This window comes from Zingiber officinale, chromosome 6A (assembly GCF_018446385.1).
Source record: "Zingiber officinale cultivar Zhangliang chromosome 6A, Zo_v1.1, whole genome shotgun sequence".
Classification (NCBI taxonomy): Eukaryota; Viridiplantae; Streptophyta; class Magnoliopsida; order Zingiberales; family Zingiberaceae; genus Zingiber; species Zingiber officinale.
Genome location: NC_055997.1, coordinates 112,621,213 through 112,640,937, shown reverse-complemented (window position 1 = coordinate 112,640,937; position 19,725 = coordinate 112,621,213). Strand labels below are relative to the sequence as shown.

Genomic DNA, 19,725 nt, shown 5'->3' with positions numbered 1-19,725 from the left:
ACTTTTCTTGAGGATTTGGGAATTCTTCATGAGTCATCCTGTCCCTACACACCACAACAAAATGGAGTGGCCGAGAGAAAGAATCGTCATATTCTTGAAACAGCCCGTGCACTTTTATTTCAACGTCACTTATCCAAATATTTCTGGGCTGATGCTGTTCTTGCAGCCGCTTATCTCATCAATCGATTGCCATCTAAAGGTCTCGGGAACCGGTGTCCTCTCACTATTCTTTATCCTGGTGTAGAGTTGTTCTCCCTTACACCTCGGGTTTTTTGTTCTCTTTGTTTTATTCATGTTCTTGGTCCTAAGTCCTCTAAACTTGATCCTCATTCTATATGAGGAGTTTTTATAGGATATTCTACTTGCCAGAAAGGCTACAAGTGCTTTGACCCTATTACTAGGACGAGATATATTTTGAAGGATGTTACTTTTTTTGAGTCTGAGTCCTATTATTCTCCTCAGTCTCATCCTCAGGGGGAGAATATTACCTCTTCCTTTGTACCTCAAGTGGTTCCTCAAGTGATTTCTTCTCCTATTCCACTGGATGTCATAGAAAATAGAAAAGATGCCCCACCACTGGGAAAAGATGCTCCGTCACTGGGAGCACAGTCTTCACCAGATATTATTACTTACAAACGACAAAGACGCAAGCAAGAACCTACTATTGATCGGCCAGTTGAATCGGATGCTCTGGCTCCTGATCCTGTGAAGCAGTTATCCTCATCAGTTGAGTCAACCGCACCTCTAAATATGAATGAGCTGAACCTTCCGGTTGCTGTTAGAAAAGGTGTCAGGTCATGTACTCAACATCCTATCTCCAACTACGTTTCATATTCTCGTTTGTCTCCTTCATATCATGCATTTGTTTCACAGTTATCAAATCATGCTATACCTTCTTCCTATTATGAGGCTGTAAGGGATTCAAGGTGGCAGGAAGCAATGAACGACGAAATGGAGGCTCTTAACAGAAATGGTACTTGAGAATTAGTTGATCCCCCGAAGGGGAAGAACTTGGTTGGTTCTAAATGGGTCTATGCTATCAAGTATAACTCAGAGGGTGAAGTGATTAGATATAAAGCTAGACTTGTTGCCAAGGGATTCACCCAAACATATGGGGTAGATTACTTGGAAACTTTCGCACCAGTCGCAAAGCTGAACTCTATCAGGGTAATTCTTTCTCTTGCTGCTCAATATGATTGGCCTCTATTTCAGTTAGATGTCAAAAACGCCTTCTTGAATGGTGACCTTTGTGAAGAAGTATACATGTTGCCATCTCCTGGAATTGAAACAAAAGGAAAGGTTTGCAAGCTAAGAAAAGCTTTGTATAGGCTTAAACAATCTCCCAGAGCATGGTTTGATAGGTTTTGCAAAGTCATGATATTGTTTGGCTTTAAACAAGGGAATGCTGATCATACACTCTTTATAAAAAAGGAAAGGGGACAACACTACCATTCTTTTGGTTTATGTTGATGATATGATAGTTACAGGTGATGATGAGGTAGAAATCCAGACTCTTAAGTCCAAGTTAACATCAGAATTTGAAATTAAAGATCTTGGGTCATTGAAGTACTTCCTGGGCATTGAAGTTGCTCGATCAAAAAAAGGGATCTATGTGTGTCAGAGAAAATATGTGTTGGATTTACTCAAGGAGACAGGGAAGTTGGGTTCTCGGCCAGCGTCTACTCCTATAGAAGTAAATCATGATCTTACTAGTTCCAGTGGGGAAGATCTTACAAGTCTGGAAAAGGGAACGTATCAAAGGCTGGTTGGAAAATTACTCTATTTATCTATGACTAGGCCTGACATCACCTATGCTGTTAGTGTAGTAAGTCAGTACATGCATGCTCCTAAGACTATCCACATGAAGGCCATTGACAGGATTTTAAGGTACTTGAAATCATGTCCTGGAAAAGGCTTGCTGTTTAAAGGAGGTGGTGATCTGAAGGTGGAATGCTATTCTGATGCAGACTGGGCTGGTTCTCGAGATGATAGAAGGTCCACTTCTGGCTATTGTACTTTTTTGGGAGGAAACTTGGTAACTTGGAGGAGTAAGAAACAAAATGTTTGTGCACGGTCCAGTGCTGAAGCAGAATATCGAGCCATGGCACATGGTCTTGCAGAGATGTTGTGGTTGAGTTTTCTGTTGACAGACATAGGATTAAAGGTTGAATTACCTCTCAAGCTTTATTGCGACAACAAGGCAGCAATCAATATTGCAAATAATCCAGTACAGCATGACCGGACTAAACACATTGAGATTGATCGTCACTTTATTCGGGAGAGACTTTATTCTGGAGAGCTATGTCTGCCTTATGTTAAGTCTGAGGACCAACTTGCTGATATGTTTACAAAAGCTATACCCCAAGCTGTGTTCGACTCTTCTGTTAGCAAGTTAAACATGTTTGATATATATGTTCAACTTGAGGGGGAGTGTTGTGAGAAACAAGGGTAGATAAGTCTTTTTATCTTTTGTAAATAAGTTGATGCTTAGGGTTGTGTGGTTATATAAACGATGTATTTCTCCTGAAATATGAATGATTTAAAAATCTCTTTATTACAACATAATCCAATCTGGTTTCGACTGGCATACATATATTTGAGTTACGAAACTCTCTTTAATTTTCTTTATACTTTCAAGTTTTGTGTCAGGACTGCATAATGGGCTTCAAGGATCAGGAAAGTTTCAACTAGGCGTATGAGCTCAATGGTTCTTATCTTGGAGGATACACATTAACTGTGGAAGAGGCGAAGCTGAGAGCTGATAATTGTGATGGTGGCTGGAGTGGTGGCAGGGATGGTGGAGGTAGAAGCGGCGTGAGACTTGGAGGAAGAGACGGTGCCAAATCTGGTGGACCGTGGCAGTGGACCTGACTTTGGCAGCAGGGGCTGTGGTTGCAGTGGTACACCATTCAGGCAGCAAAGTTCTGGGACACCTAGTACATGTTTGTGAACAAGTATAATCACTTTGGATAATCTCATGCATCTGTGCCCAGCATTTTTGATAAATTCACCATTTTGCTGGAAAGAAGGCCACTTTCGGTGACGACTAGTCAAATTTGGAATCTTCGCTGAAGATCAATTTTGTTTGGTGGCCTGTGTTGGTTCAGCAACACCACCGTCACCATTGCCATCGATGATGATTCGTTGTGTTTGATCCACAAGGAACTTGCAAACGTTCTAAGGTATTGCTTTTGTCATCGTTATTGTTGATTTCCACCTCCATCTTCTTTGTCATGCCAATAATAGCTCTTGCCTGCCATTATAAATTTTCAACAAATTTATCATAGAACATTTCACAATTGCTGGAAATCTCATTTTCAAACTTGTGTTCTTTCCAGAGTTATGTTTGAAAAAATAAACATTATAAAGCTATAACTGCATCTCTGTAACATCACATATGCAAATCCTTCCATTGTAAAATATAGTGATGTTGTCATCGTCCTCTTGCTTCAACTCTGGGGCTTTCCCTCTTCTCAGAGATCAGAGGATGGTACCAAAAGGGTGACGGTGTAAGTTTCCAACATCAAGAAGTCATTTCCAGCACAGGCCACCAGACAAGCTTTCCCTCCAAGCCTAACATCAATCACCAATCCAAGAATAGGTTCTCGGATAGGTTCTAGGATGGTACCACCGTCACCTTTGGATTTAGAAAGATAGGTTCTTCGCTGAAGCTTTCCCTCTTCATATTGCTATAGTCAAGCTTTTAGTAACAGCATCTGTTCCAGTTCTAGAGCTGCTACATGTTGCTAGTGTTGCGAATAATAAACATCTCAACGATGTAAGTTTCCGACATCAAGAAGGCATTTCTAAAAGCTATAACATTTCTGAAAGTTTACGTTTGTAATCTATCTGACTAACTCGAGAGATACTCTCCCTTTGATCGTGTATGATTGATATTGATTTTGTTTTGTGAGTTCAACCCTGCTCTTTTTTATCTAGGACAATTACAGTGGACAACATGATCTTATTGTGAGTTTCAAATTATCTTCATCGATCTAATCCAATGTTGTGCAATTGTATCGACGAATTATAACATTTATGAAAGTGTGTGATCTTTCTGACAAACGGAGAATAATCCCCTCCTTTGAAGGAAACTCTAAAGCAGTGCTGAGAATAACTAAGTGTTTGCTCAAATTATTTGCACCACATTGCCTCGTCATATCCAATTTACAAGATCGCTAATCGTGAACAAAGTGTGCCGAAATCATGAATACAAAGTAAGAAACCAGACTTCTACATGTTTTGAACCGACTCGAAGAGTATATAAGCAGACAGATGTAGATCTCAAGAAAGGCATTTTACAAAGAGAACTGAAATATACACAATTCAAATGACATGCTGTGATCGGATGACCTTAACAAGTATTTCGGGTAAGACATTACTTATCACAAGAATAGAACGAATATTATGGTTCTTCTTGTACACTTGTGTGAGTAGCAATTGCTATGTGATCACCAATAATATTATAGTGATAACAATGAACTTAACCAAAAAAGTTACACAACAAGTTCCACATCTCTTCCGGGCACAAGATTCATCTGAAAACTTGCAGTAGGAAGTGAAGAATCTGCCATAGTTTCAATCTCAATGAATGAGAGGGCAAGAGTATTGGTGCGCTACAAGCCAACCAAGCGGTGAATGATCCTCCAATAATGCCCTTCAATCGACGATGCAACTAATAGCAGGTTTTTCCCATATCAACAACTTGAGCAAGCGCTTGCAGAGAAGAACCCACAAATAACTCAGAATCTATCTCACAATTCAACTTTGACACTTGTTCTTGAGTCCAGAAACAACAAATCCAGTGCTCAAGCAGGACCGAGATCACTCACAAAATGCCTGGTAAGGAAGGAAAAAAAAACATAATTTGATGTTAGGATCACACAAGCCTAACAGCAATCACCAATCCAAGAACCTATCTTTCTAAAAAAACTGCATTGGAATAAGATATCTAACAACTCAATCACTATGAAAACAAGCATTTCATAGGGAAATCACAACTGAAACGATAGCAAGGACGAGTAAATCGAAATCTTGGGTTTGTTTTAGTGAAGAAAGAACGGAGAAGATTGAAATAGTCCATATCTATTATCGGAGAGGTTTGGTGATCAAGATCCACGAACCAGATCTGAGTTTCTCCTCGAGGACTTCCTTCTTAGCGCGTTTATAATTTGTTAATAATCCAAGCAAACGAAATCAAACCAAACGAAATTGAGAAAAAGCTTTTAAGCAATGAAAAACATATATAAAAAAACACCTCTAATTACTTAAATAGTCAAATGACATTTTTTATATTATACACTTACATAAATTCATCATGCAGAATGTAAAATGTCTCTCGTAATTATTATTTGTATTCTAATATCACTATTTATTCCAACTCACATAAATTCACCATCAAACAGAAAATTAATGATTTCTTTTAAATTTTATCATGATTTAATTCGATTATTTTATTTTATTATTAAGAAAAGATGAGCAGTCTCTCCCTCCCTTTTTAAAAAATAGAAACGATTAATTCGATCATGGTTTTACCACCATTAAATCTTTACAACGTACAATGAATTACCGAGCAGCTGACCACTTCTACTAAGGTTGGTCTATTCCCTTGCCCCACTTCGGCTACCTTATCGCAAGGGTTTCGACGAAAAAAAAGCATCCCCACTAAATGAGTTTAGATGCCCGAAGATCTAAGAAGGTTGAATCAGGAATAAGTGGGTGATTTCTTGAAGGAAGAAGGGCAAGTCCGGTTCGAATCCAATTCGTGAGATGGCAGTGATCTTTAGCTGGTCATGGCCATGTGCTTTTCTTCCTCCTGCTTTCGTTGTCGATTTGGGAAACCCTCGCCGTCATTGTCAGACATGGAAAGACACCGGGGAAGTCGGAAGCCCCAAGCCCGCCTTTTCTACCCTGCAATCTGCCAACGCCGCATCCTCCACCGAGTGTGTCATCTTCCTGCGGGCGCCGCTCTCGCCCCTCCTCTCCTGTGCGAGCGACGCCGATCCGGAGCAGTGACCTCTTCAGCAGCATCATCTCTTGTGAGTGGAGGAATCGAGCCCCTTGGGAGCAGAAACGGACCTTCAAAGAGCGATATGTTTCCTTTTCGTTTCCTTCGTCCATAGTTGTTCCTAATCTCATTGTTCTTCTTGTGTTGTGCAGCAATTTGGGGGAAGACAACGAAGACTCCGAATCAAGTTTTGTCATCAACAAAGTTTTTGTTTTGAGGTAAGGATTTAGGAATTTGTAAAATTTAAAACAGATTTTACATAATATTTTTAGGGATAATTTTGTTAGGTTAGTCTGTTTAGATTATCAGGTAGGAGTTGATTGAGCCCTAAACTAAGGTTTTAATTAATTTCAACCCAAGTTTTAATTAAACCCTACTCCCCATCGCCTCTCCTTCCCTTCCTTCCAGTGCGCTCACAGCGCTGTTCCGCCTCGCGTCCAACCCGGCGCGCTGTTCCGCCTTGCGTCCAACCCGGCGCAGCCCTCTGCTAGCGAGCAGCCGATGCCACTTCTTCTTCTCCTTCCCGCACTTATGACATCGCGTGTCCGGCCACCTGCCGCAGCACTTGCCGCCTTCTCCCCTGTTTCCACCGCCGCCACATTCCAGCTTCTCTGACTGCCACAGATTAGTTAATCATTATTTTGATTAATTAGTTAATTAGTTTAGGGTTTTAATCTGTTTAATTAAGACTATCAGATAATAATTAATCAAGATTATTTGATTAATCAAATGATAATCAATTAATTAAGTTATTAATTAATCAAATTAAGATTAACCTAGTTTAACTGATTAATTAAGTTATTAATTAATTAAATTAAGATAAGGTAAACTGTTAAATTAATTTATTTGATTAGTTGATAAGTTAAACATGCCTATTGGCTATATTTGTTCATTTTTTGTTTTGGCCAACAGGTGCTGGAACAATGAAGATGCCCAAGCTTGTTTGTCAAAACTACAGGACTCTTTGCCCAATGGTTTGTTTTTGAATTTTAATGGTATTTGCCATCTTATTATGGGCAAAATTAATAAAAAAATATATAATTCATTATAAAGATATATTTAAGCAGATGCTGTTGTTGTTGGGAGTTTCCATGTTTGTGTTAGTATTTCTCATTATTCAAGAGACTAAAGGAGATTGTAATAGAGAAGAAATCATCACAGTTGTGTCACTCATTAAGGACCATGAGAACCAATTGCTTCAAATAGACACCATGATGCGTGGGATAGCACAGACCCTTACTTGGGAGAAGAACTTGTCTTTTCTCTTCACCACACAAAGCAAGGTAATATAATGTAACAATCTGCTTAGATTTTGTTTTATCTCCCAATTTAAATTTAACAAAATTTGATATGCAGATAGTCCCACAACTTTACATGGCAATTATGATGCAGAAATGGGTTGCAGAAATTTCTTATGTAGAGCCTCAAGGGAAAGTTTTCTCATATTATGGTCAAGGAAATGAAACTTATGTATTGTTCTCAAATGATTATGATTATTTATGGTGCGCCCAGGCATTGAATGGTATTGGAAAATTCTCTGATGAGGTTACATGTTCACCACCAAGGCATTTGAATGATTCCTTGTTCCACAATGCATCATATGTCGGGATAGGTTTACAAAGCATTCATATGCTATTCTTCAACACTCCACTTGGAAATTCCACAAATGAGGTTTTGTCGGTGGGAGTACCTCTAGAAACTCTTAAGGATTCAATCTCAAGCATCAACATTCATGGTGGGCACTTGCATTTGGCTACCTGAGGAGGAGAAGTAATTGCACCAGATGGACCTCCTCATACTCATTTTGTTTAAATATAGATGATGATATAATAGGAGATAAAGCTCAATCGCGTAAAAGGATTCATACAATTGACCCCACCTAGTGGGAAAATGTTTGGTTGTTGTTGTTGTTGTTGACAGTGGAGTATCCGTTCTTGCAATGGATGAGGATGATATGAATGTTGTAGAGAAGTATGATGACTTACCTTGCCATGGAAATATCTCTGTTTGGCCATCGCATATTAAGTGTTTGAAGATTCAAGGTAGGAGATATCAGTTTGGTTGTTTTCTCCTATATGCATATGGAATGGAACTGGTGATTAGTTTAATACTTAAGAGTATCTTTCTTCATACTGCATTTCAAAACTAGGATGAAAGAATTGATCTTGTTCTGACTTGAACAATGTTTGGTTGTTTACTAGGTATACATAGCAGCTTTCCTCTGTGAAGGAGGTGTATCATTGTTGAAAAAGACGAGGACTATTGTTGTGATTCTAGTATTACTCATCATTCTAGGCATGATTTTTTGGAAGTTATGTGCTGCTACATCTACTTCATAGGTCACGGTTACAGGAAGGACTGCTACAAGCTAAACTTATCAAGCTTAAAGGAGCAATTCAACAAGCAGAGAGAAAAAATATGAACAAGAGTTTGGCATTTGCTAGCACTAGCCACGACATACGTACATCTCTTGCAGGCATTACTGGATTGGTGGGAATTTGCCTTGCTGATGCACCTCGAGTTTCCGAGCTACATTCAAATATGCAACAAATTAATACTTGTGTAACAAAACTTCTTGGTGAGTAGTAGTATTAACCATTCGAAACTTTAAAGCATAGATGTTCATTTCCTAATACTGGTTTTGTTTTACATAACCTTTGTGTGACATGATGGTTGCAGGGATACTAAACTCTGTCCTTGACATAAGCAAAATTGAAGCAGGAAAAATGCAACCAGAAGAAGTTGAGTTTGATATATGTCAAGTCCTTGAAGAATCAACTGATATCTTTCACATTTTGGGACTCAGTAAGGGTTTAGAGGTCATACGGGATCCTTGTGATTTTTCAATTTTTACATCTACCATTGTGAGAGGCTACTGTCAAAGGCTTAAACAGATAATTGATAACCTATTGAGCAATGCGGTGAAGTTTACATCTAAAGGACATGTTGTTCTGCGTGCATGGGCTAGAAAACCAAGCTTCAAAAAAATTGAAGTTTCTTCCAGAAAAGGTTATAATTTAAGAAATGTGTTGAATCCTTTAGTAGGATGACTTTCCAAAGATAGCTTGGGGGACAATTATGTCGGGAATCTAATTGAAAGTGATCCCAATCACATTGAGATAATCATAGAGGTGGATGATATAGGTGTAGGAATCCCCAAGGAAAAAAGAACTTCTATTTTTGAAAACTATGTTCAAGTTAAAGAGTCAATGAATGGAGGACATGAAGGCACTGGCTTAGGACTTGGCATAGTCCAATCCTTTGTAAGGACACTTGGAACCTTTCTTTATATTTTAGTGGTAATATCATTTACCTTTATGTGGTGGTTAATTTTTTTAATCAACAGGTGCGTCTTTTGGGTGGTGAGATCAAAATCATGCATAAAACTCCTACTGAAAAAGGAACTTGTTTCAGATTCAACATTCTTCTGAAATCATGTAAACCAAGTGATGTAAATGTGGATGATGAATCAAGAGCTGAAAGGTCGAGTTCATTGCCAACCAACTCAATCATCATTAAGGATTCTGCAAATTCTCAGATTGTGCAATCTACTATTTCAAGTATGGGATTCAGAAAGGGTTTAGCAAGTGATAACATTCATGCCATACTTTTTGTTCAAGGTGATGAAACTACACGAATAATGCAAAGATGGATGGAAATCTCAGGAGTAGAAGTGTGGGTGATTGATCATTGGAGGCTTATTTATTCCATCACAGAGAAAATTAAGAATAGACTTGGTTGTTTAGGGAGATCTAAGTCAAGGTCACTTGCAAGTTTGTTGAACACGGCAGCTGAATTCTCACACTCAAAAGATGAAGCCAACAAGTTTCTACCTCTCTCCAATATAGAGTTCAAGACTAGCTCAAAAGACTACACAAGTTGTGTGTTAATTGTCATTGATTTCAGTCATGGGAATTTTCCAGAGATTGAATTAACTTTGAAGACATTGATAACTGGCAATGAATCTCTCCACTTCAAGATTGTTTGGTTGGTTAACTCTAATGCTCCTACTGATGGATTGATTCCTGCTATTAGATTTCAGTTAAATCATGAAGTTTAGAGCATTTTCATCAAGCAAATTCAGAATTTGGATGCAAAATTTTACAGATGTAATACTGATGTGTAAATTTAGTTATGTGCTACCTTTATAACAGTGTTGATTGCATGGAGTAATTGATTGGCTTGTAATGACTTTGTCAAATGGAAATCCATTCTTGCTAGTGCTGTCTTTCTTTCTTCCTCAGGTGAAGCATGGGCAGTAAGAGTAATAATTGGAATTCGGAGGTCATAATTTCTTTCTTCTTCGCGAATAAGCCTTGTTGCTTCATAACCATTCATAAATGACATCTATGGTACAAATGTAAAGGAAAAAATTAGACTAGGATTAGTTAGAATTTTAAGACATCTTAAACAACGTCGCTTTTATGATTTTTACCTCACAATCCATAAGAATAGCATCATAAGGAAAGCCCTTTGAATCATTACTTGCATCACCTTCATGCGTGGAATCTAATTTCCTTAAAGCATCTCGAATTAAAATCCAAAGCATTCAACCCATTTTCACAAGAAGTAACACTCGCACTAAGGCGAGAAATTAATTTTGTAGCCACTTGCCGCAGTATAGGTACATCCTCCGCAAGGAATATGTTCATGCCGTTTAACGGCTTATGCTCCAAATTTAGACTTGATGAAAACACTTTATGGCTACTACATTGGAAAGATGAAAAATTTGATGCAAATTTGTTACTTTCCATAGAACTAGGCATTTTATGCAAATCATGTTTACTTTCTCTCCCAAAATCTTGTATAAGTCTCGAGAGTACATATCGGCGGGATCCATGGATTGACTTTTGCAATATGAGGTGGCATGACACGTGTTTAGATTTTCTCAATCCATCAGTAGGAGCATTAGAGTTAACCAACCAAACAATCTTGAAGTGGAGAGATTCATTGCCAGTTATCAATGTCTTCAAAGTTAATTCAATCTCTGGAAAATTCCCATGACTGAAATCAATGACAATTAACACACAACTTGTGTAGTCTTTTGAGCTAGTCTTGAACTCTATATTGGAGAGAGGTAGAAACTTGTTGGCTTCATCTTTTGAGTGTGAGAATTCAGCTAAAAAAAAAAAGCGTGCTTCTTTTTCACAAACTTAGAAAATGTACAAGACACTAGTTAAGAATTACAAGTCTAAGCTTGCGAAGAAGGAAAGTGACTTACAAGTTATCAGAGTAAGACTTGTAGCGTAGAACGCTTGATGTCTTGCAATGATCTAGTAACTAGGGTTTTATAGACAAATTCGGTGAACTGGGTGCTCATGGGGCCCCATCAATCATTCATGCGAATCTTATCTTTCGACCCTTTACAGCTAGAAAGACTCTTAATTATTAAAGTAGAAACACATGGACGGCTCCCCGGGGCTCAATCCATGATGGGAATAAAGCTTTTGGATTCTTTGTGCTATAGCTTTTGGATTATGAGTTGTGCTATAGCTTCTCCTGTTTTGAGAAATAAAGTATTATCAGAGAAATTATATACTATGATTTTTACTTTACCTCTGAAGTCTGAATCAATAACTCCAGCTCCTATGATAAGTCCTTGAAGAGCATAACTTGATCGGGATGCAATCCTTGCATAAGTGCCTTCAGGAATTTGCACACTTATGCCTGTACTCAGCAATTCTTGTCCCCGTGGTGGGATAGTATAATCTTGATCAATGGTCAAGTCATATCCGGCTGCTCCCTTTGATGCTCGTTTTGGCGTGGTGAGCCCAAAGAATCCAAAAGCTTTATTTCCATCATGGATTGAGCCCCGGGGAGCCGTCCATGTGTTTCTACTTTAATAATTAAGAGTCTTTCTAACTGTAATGGGTCGAAAGATAAGATTCGCATGAATGATTGATGGGGTCCCATGAGCACCCAGTTCATCGAATTTGTCTATAAAACCCTAGTTACTAGATCATTGCAAGACATCAAGCGCTCTACGCTACAAGTCTTACTCTGATAACTTGTAAGTCACTTTCCTTCTTCGCAAGCTTAGACTTGTAATTCTTAACTAGTGTCTTGTACATTTTCTAAATTTGTGAAAAAGAAGCACGCTTTTTTTTTATGGTATCAGAGCTTATCATGGTTGAGTAAATTCATAAAGGGTATTCAAGGAATGCAGAATGATGGTGTATGTTTTAATTGAATTCCTGTTATCTTCCAAAGCCTATTAATTATATTTCTGTAAGAATTTTAATAATTAGCTGTGATAAGGCGACCGAGGAACAACGGGTGGATTGTAAAAGGGTAGGTCCTAACTTGGTAACAGAGGAAGGAGCCTCAAAACCAAGGGCACACCTACATGAGCAAGAAAACCTTTAGAACCTCCTACTCCTAAGCTGTAAACAGTTGAAAGTTAAAATTCAGAAGGACTTAGACTTTGATAGGTGCCGAACCATATAGTGTCTAATTGAAAAAGAAACTACTTGATCGCCCGCAAGCCTAGTAGTTTTGGTTAAGGTGGATAGCCAGAAGCCTTAGCTGGGTAAACTGATGGATAGCCAGAAGTCAGTATACTCGAGAGAAGACTCTTATGTCTAGACGTTGGGAGATAGCCATACAGGAGTGGTATGCAAAAGCACCTACTGCAAACCTTGAGTACCTTGACCTTGCAGAATCAAAACCAACCTCTAAAGAACTAGCTCATAATTTAGCTGTGATATTTGATAGATTAAGTCTTTCAAACAGAGTGAATCTTAAAAACTTTAAGCAAATTCAAGAAGAAGTTGAACTTCTAAAGGAAGAAAATCGTAAGCTAGTCAAGGAAATTAAAAGTTTGACTAAGGAAGTGATACAGGATAGGCCTGTAACTGAAAAACAGTTAGAAAAGTTAATTTTGCAAATCACTGAACAACATAAGCAGGAAACTAGACAAGTAATATTCCTTTCCGAACAATTAAAAAGGAAACTTGATCTAGTAGAAGTCTCATTGCAAAAGATAGGGGCTTGGGCCTCTTCATGAGCTACATCAATACACAAAGTACAAGTTCATACAAAGAAACCCTTCAAGCAACTGAGGCAATAGAAGCTCTGCCGTGTTCAACAAACTTGCAAGTGACCTTGACTTAGATCTCCCTAAACAACCAAGTCTATTCTTAATTTTCTCTGTGATGGAATAAATAAGCCTCCAATGATCAATCACCCACACTTCTACTCCTGAGATTTCCATCCATCTTTGCATTATTCGTGTAGTTTCATCACCTTGAACAAAAAGTATGGCATGAATGCTATCACTTGCTAAACCCTTTCTGAATCCCATACTTGAAATAGTAGATTGCACAATTTGAGAATTTGCAGAATCCTTAATGATGATTGAGTTGGTTGGCAATGAACTCGACCTTTCAGCTCTTGATTCATCATCCACATTTGCATCACTTGGTTTGCATGATTTCAGAAGAATGTTGAATCTGAAATAAGTTCCTTTTTCAGTAGGAGTTTTATCCATGATTTTGATCTCACCACCCAAAAGACGCACCTGTTGATTAAAAAAATTAACCACCACATAAAGGTAAATGATATTATCACTAAAATATAAAGAAAGGTTCCAAGTGTCCTTACAAAGGATTGGACTATGCCAAGTCCTAAGCCAGTGCCTTCATGTCCTCCATTCATTGACTCTTTAACTTGAACATAGTTTTCAAAAATAGAAGTTCTTTTCTCCTTGGGATTCCTACACCTGTATCATCCACCTCTATGATTATCTCAATGTGATTGGGATCACTTTCAATTAGATTCCCGACATAATTGTCACCCAAGCTATCTTTGGAAAGCCATCCTACTAAAGGATTCAACACATTTCTTAAATTATAACCTTTTCTGGAAGAAACTTCAATTTTTTTGAAGCTTGGTTTTCTAGCCCATGCACGCAGAACAACATGCCCTTCAGATGTAAACTTCACCGCATTGCTCAATAGGTTATCAATTATCTGTTTAAGCCTTTTACAGTCGCCTCTCACAATGGTAGATGTAAAAATTGAAAAATCACAAGGATCCCGTATGACCTCTAAACCCTTACTGAGTCTCAAAATGTGAAAGATATCAGTTGATTTTTTAAGGATTTGACATATATCAAACTCAACTTCTTCTGGTTGCATTTTTCCTGCTTTAATTTTGCTTATGTCAAGGACAGAGTTTAGTATCCCTGCAACCATCATGTCACACAAAGGTTATGTAAAACAAAACCAGTATTAGGAAATGAACATCTATGCTTTAAAGTTTCGAATGGTTAATACTACTACTCACCAAGAAGTTTTGTTACACAAGTATTAATTTGTTGCATATTTGAATGTAGCTCGGAAACTCGAGGTGCATCAGCAAGGCAAATTCCCACCAATCCAGTAATGCCTGCAAGAGATGTACGTATGTCGTGGCTAGTGTTAGCAAATGCCAAACTCTTGTTCATATTTTTTCTCTCTGCTTGTTGAATTGCTCCTTTAAGCTTGATAAGTTTAGCTTGTAGCAGTCCTTCCTGTAACTGTGACCTATGAAGTAGATGTAGCAGCACATAACTTCTAAGAACCATGCCTAGAATGATGAGTAATACTAGAATCACAACAATAGTCCTTGTCTTTTTCAACAATGATACACCTCCTTCACAGGGGAAAGATACACCTCCTTCACAGGGGAAAGCTGCTACGTATACCTAGTAAACAACCAAATATTGTTCAAGTCCGAACAAGATCAATTCTTTCATCCTAGTTTTGAAATGCAGTATGAAGAAAGATACTCTTAAGTATTAAACTAATCATCAGTTCCATTCCATATGCATCTAGGAGAAAACAACCAAACTGATATCTCCTACCTTGAATCTTCAAACACTTAATATGTGATGGCCAAACAGAGATATTTCCAAGGTAAGTTATCATACTTCTCTACAGCATTCATATCATCCTCATCCATTGCAAGAACGGATACTCCACTGTCAACAACAACCAAGCCTTTTCCCACTAGGTGGGGTCGGCTGTATGAATCCTTTTACGCCATTGAGCTTTATCTCCTATTATATCATCATCTATATTTAAACAAAATGAGTATGAGGAGGTCCATCTGGTGCAATTACTTCTCCTCCTCGGGTAGCCAAATGCATGTGCCCACCATGAATGTTGATGCTTGAGATTGAATCCTTAAGAGTTTCTAGAGGTACTCCCACTGACAAAACCCCATTTGTGGAATTTCTAAGTGGTGTGTTGAAGAATAGCATATGAATGCTTTGCAAACCTATCTCGACATATAATGCATTGTGGAACAAGGAATCATTCAAATGCCTTGGTGGTGAACATGTAACCTCATCAGAGAATTTTCCAATACCATTCAATGCCTGGGCGCACCATAAATAATCATAATCATTTGAGAACAATACATAAGTTTATTTCCTTGACCATAATATGAGAAAACTTTCCCTTGAGGCTCTACATAAGAAATTTCTGCAACCCATTTCTGTATCATAATTGCCATGTAAAGTTGTGGGACTATCTGCATATCAAATTTTGTTAAATTATTTAAAAAATACATAAATTATATCAATACGACATGATATGATACCGAAACCATAGTGTTTTGGTTCGGGGCCGAAACCTTGGCACGAGTCGAGATTTTAAACCTTGGGTATATCCAAACACAATATTGTTGTTCGCTAAAACCCTATAGTGATCTGCATGGGTAATCTTCCACTGTGCCAATTATGTCAACGAGTGTCGTGCTGTGTTGACACTTGATATTGTTTGACACACTTCGACACTTGTTTAGATGAGTTAAGTAATGTTTGTATATTTTTTAAAAGCTTATTTCTTCGAAATTATAATTTATTTAATTATCTAATTGCTATAATTTTATTTGTAAAAGTCAACAAGTGAAAGAAGATTATGGAGTAATATGAATTTACATTGATAGCTTTGAAGCACTCAAGCACATGTAATTAAAAAATATTTTAAATCCAACAATTTAATAAAGTTGAAAATTTAAGTAAAAAAGGACTAAATGAGTAAAACCTATCTCAATTGATCTTGATAGTCTTTAAGGTGTATCGAGCATTGGTATTGTATGGTATACTTCTTTTAGTTTAAATGATATATAATTGGTATAATTATTTATTAGAAGGAATAAGCAAGCGAAGTAGTATTAAAGGAGCAAAACCATCTAAATTTTCCTTCAAATGGTCAAATGCATTCCAAAGAAAGTCAAGTGTTGGTATAACTTGGTAGTTAGTACTAAAATGTACAATTCTGGCTAGAGATCAAAATTCTGGCATTGAGTTATAATTCAGTGATATTAGAATATATAAATGGCATCCTACGAATTGACTCTTAGAACATGAATAATTCCTTTGGTATTCTACAGAGATTGGGAAGTTCATATATTGAATTGTAATTATATATGATGGGCACAGTTATCTCTAATGGAAAGATTGTCCAATTCCCAAGAACCTTTTTGAGTTTCGAAGTTGAATCCATAGAAGAGCTTAATATTAAATGAATATTGAGAGACCAAAGTCCACTCTCAGGATCTTTGTTTCCAACCTTTGCTATAGAAGCAGGGCATTGACTTCAACATGATAAAAGCTATTGAATCTGGTCTCATGGAGATACTGCTAAGAAACATAGAAAATGATCCTTGTAATCTCTGAGGAAAAGTTGTGATTAAGTACTTGCATACTGCTTGGTGACCAATCCTTTTGCTATTTCCAATTTTCAATTTAGCATCCTCTGTGTGTCTCAACTGATTCTTTAAACAACAAAAAGTGTGTAACACAGAAAATAGTTATCCATCCGATCTTTTTATGGTGTCTTTGATCATGAGTTGAAAATTCTAGTTGGAGGTTGGAAGCAAAGGAGGGAGCAAGCCAAATAAAGTTTTTTTCCCCCACAAGCATATAAACAATTGAATTTCAGAATCTCTTTACTAGTAAAGTAAAATTACTACGTACTGAAGGGCTCGTCTTTGGTTATGATGTTGAAATATAGGGTAATGACAATTGGAGAAGTGGTGTTCTTTTGACAGGAAACTTTAATGCAAGTTTATGCTTGGCTAGAAATAGAGTAGGGTAAAAGATAAATAGAGAAAGATAGGTTCCAAATATGATAGATCACCTGTTTGGGTGCATAGTGAGCATCAGAATGTAGTGAATCTACTTGGTATGAGGGAAAAAAGGTTCTTGGGTCTTGGTGTGCCACATGGGAGGTTGTAAATGGTAAAATAGGTTTCTTTTTAAGTTTGTTTTTAACTGCTCATTCAGTTATGTCACTTTTTTCCCCCCATTTTCCATGGGATTTTTTTCGTATGTCAGATAGAGAGTTTAGTGGGTATCAGTCACTTGATGAACTCATTGACATGCTAAACTATGTGCTCTGCTGTCACATCCTTTTGTACTTATTCCAGGTTTGTGTTGTCTATCTCGGGTTCATTTTGTCCCACTATGTAGCAATGTTTCAAAACTTGGTACCTTATGAACAGGTTCTATCCTGTGTGAAATTACAGTCTTTATGCCTTTTTTTGGTTTTCCAGTCTTTATATGCGCTTGACATACCAGGTCTTATGCCACCAAATATATTCACTTCTTATGACATTGCTACGAACAAACGTTGAGGTAGGTACTTGGGCTTCAACTAACTATTGTGGACATTAATATGATCTTTGACTTATTTTACATGATTACTCAATCCAAGCTTGAAGGTGAAGCTGGGTAGCCTATGTTTCGCTGATTGGTTTTAAGAGCAGTTGCAAATGTTATTACGATGTATTCTTCTTTGCTTACAACAGAAACTGAGGTACATGTTTTGTTACTTCTTTTTAACAATGTGTCATGCTTAGTTATACGCAATAATTTATGACTTTTCAGATAGGACCTTATATGTCAGGCTGGCCTAATTATGCGGTGCTAATCAAAGTATGCTGATGGAAAAATCAAACTGAACGAGTTCAAAAATTCTTTTTTTTTTTTTCAACTCTCAGGCTGTGCTTGTTTTCCTATCAAATTGAAATTTAGGTCTCTGTTAGGATCTGCTTCTTCTCTCTGACCTATTAGAAACCATGGTACTATAGTAAAACTCCTAATCCATTCATATTGGTGGATTTCTGTTTCACAACTTTGCTTATAGCTGGGTTTAGGCCTGGAGGAAAACGTTACCGGAATATTTCAGATTCTTTTGAATTTTCAACTCTTAGGCTGAGCTCATTTTCTCCTATTGGAATTTAGGTCTCTGTTGGGATCCGTTTCTTCTCTCTGACCTAGTAGAAAACATTTCAGTAAAAAATTCTGCTAACCCATTCATGTTGGTGTATTTCTGTTCCACAACTTTGCTTGTACATGGGGTTAGGTCTCGAGGAAAACATTACCTGAATATTTCAATTTCGGTGAAGTTTTCCACATAAGCCTGGCTTAATCCACTCATGAACACCTTACAACTATGCATCCTATCTGACAGACTGCTAAATTTTGTGGTTCTTACACAGATTACCCTTAGTCGGAGTTACCCACATATATGACCTAATGTTGCCTGCATCAAACTATAGCATTTGAGGAACAACAACAATAACTAAGTCTTATCCCACTAGATAGTGGGGTTGGTAGCATTTGAGGATGTGGATTAAAATACCATGTCGAGTCGGTGGAAACTAGCGAAACATTTCGCCCGGCGACCGGCGTTGACACGACCCAACACCAGGCCTCGCAACAGCCGAGAGGCGTCTCGCAATCCCGCTGCTGTAGTGGAGGGTTCGCATGACCCCCTCGGCAACCGAGGGGCGTTGCGCGACCCCCCGGCCGTAGAATTGTGCTGGTTGACAACGAGTGTGGGATTGGGGAGGAAGATGAAGAGGATAACAAGGAATGAGGCCTAACTATTCTTGTTTATTGCCTTCATGAATTAAGGTTCTTTACTGAAGAAGACTACTTACTCGCCCTTCATACCTTGAGCTTGCACACTAAACCTTGTTGCTCCCCAATGGCATCACTGGTCAGGCAGTCTCCCTCCATTTTTCCCTTGTCTTAGTCTAGAGTCAGGACTACACCATTTTAGGCTTGACATGTGATCTGATTAGCATGCACCACTAACTTCAAGCGATAAAGACTGAGATATAAAAGCTAGCCTTGCATTGATGATATTTGTAAAAATTGAGAGTGAAGAGAACTTTCAGCTTGAATTTTTTTTCACTATTGACTGAATGAGAAATCAGGAGGTGGGGTGCGCTTCAAAAAACATCCAAACCTAACATAGAAAGCCAGAGAAAAACTGGATAAGTTGTGTCTCAGCTTTTGGAGCCAGGTCAAAATTGTTGGGGCTTGTCCATTTGGTATTATAGATTCTTTTGCTCGTGCTACCTAAAATTAGGTTGTCTGCCTATGGATCCCTCTGTGTGGCTCAAAATTCCTAATGATGGTTGAATGTTTCACAATGTGGCCATCATTAACCATAGCTGAAAAGGAAATAAAGCTTCTAAAATTTTCAGATTTTCTTCCTGGAATATATAGAAGGAATAAATTGGAAGTTACCTTTTTATTTTCTTAATAATCTAACCCCAACTAATTGAGACTCACAGGTTGCTGTTGTTGATGTTCTTTTCCTCCATAATTGATTAAGTGCAGCTATTCATATCTATCTTTTACAAATATGGAGCATTTGATAGTCATACTCATATCAATTAGTCAATGCTACCATTTTCAGTATTTCCTCCATAGC

The 19,725-nt window shown here is 37.8% G+C and overlaps 1 protein-coding gene and 1 pseudogene across 11 annotated transcripts in view; both read left to right on the top strand.

Annotated features, from left to right (window-relative positions):
- Window positions 1-5,586: 5,586 nt before the first annotated feature.
- The window catches only part of LOC121997482, a 30,802-nt gene continuing 16,663 nt past the window's right edge, over window positions 5,587-19,725 (top strand). For 3 of the 11 annotated variants that reach the window (XM_042551921.1, XM_042551918.1, XM_042551919.1), the window contains exons 1-2: window positions 17,426-17,633; window positions 17,713-17,814. In XM_042551921.1, the coding sequence (XP_042407855.1) occupies window positions 17,771-17,814 (44 nt within the window). In that variant the 5' untranslated portion in view covers window positions 17,426-17,633; window positions 17,713-17,770. Of the gene's footprint in view, window positions 6,039-6,159; window positions 6,226-6,919; window positions 7,291-14,395; window positions 17,634-17,712; window positions 17,815-19,725 lie in introns of those variants that run through there. The other 8 variants (XM_042551913.1, XM_042551915.1, XM_042551914.1 and 5 more) reach the window with 8 other exon arrangements.
- LOC121995165 lies at window positions 5,770-10,227 on the top strand (annotated as a pseudogene).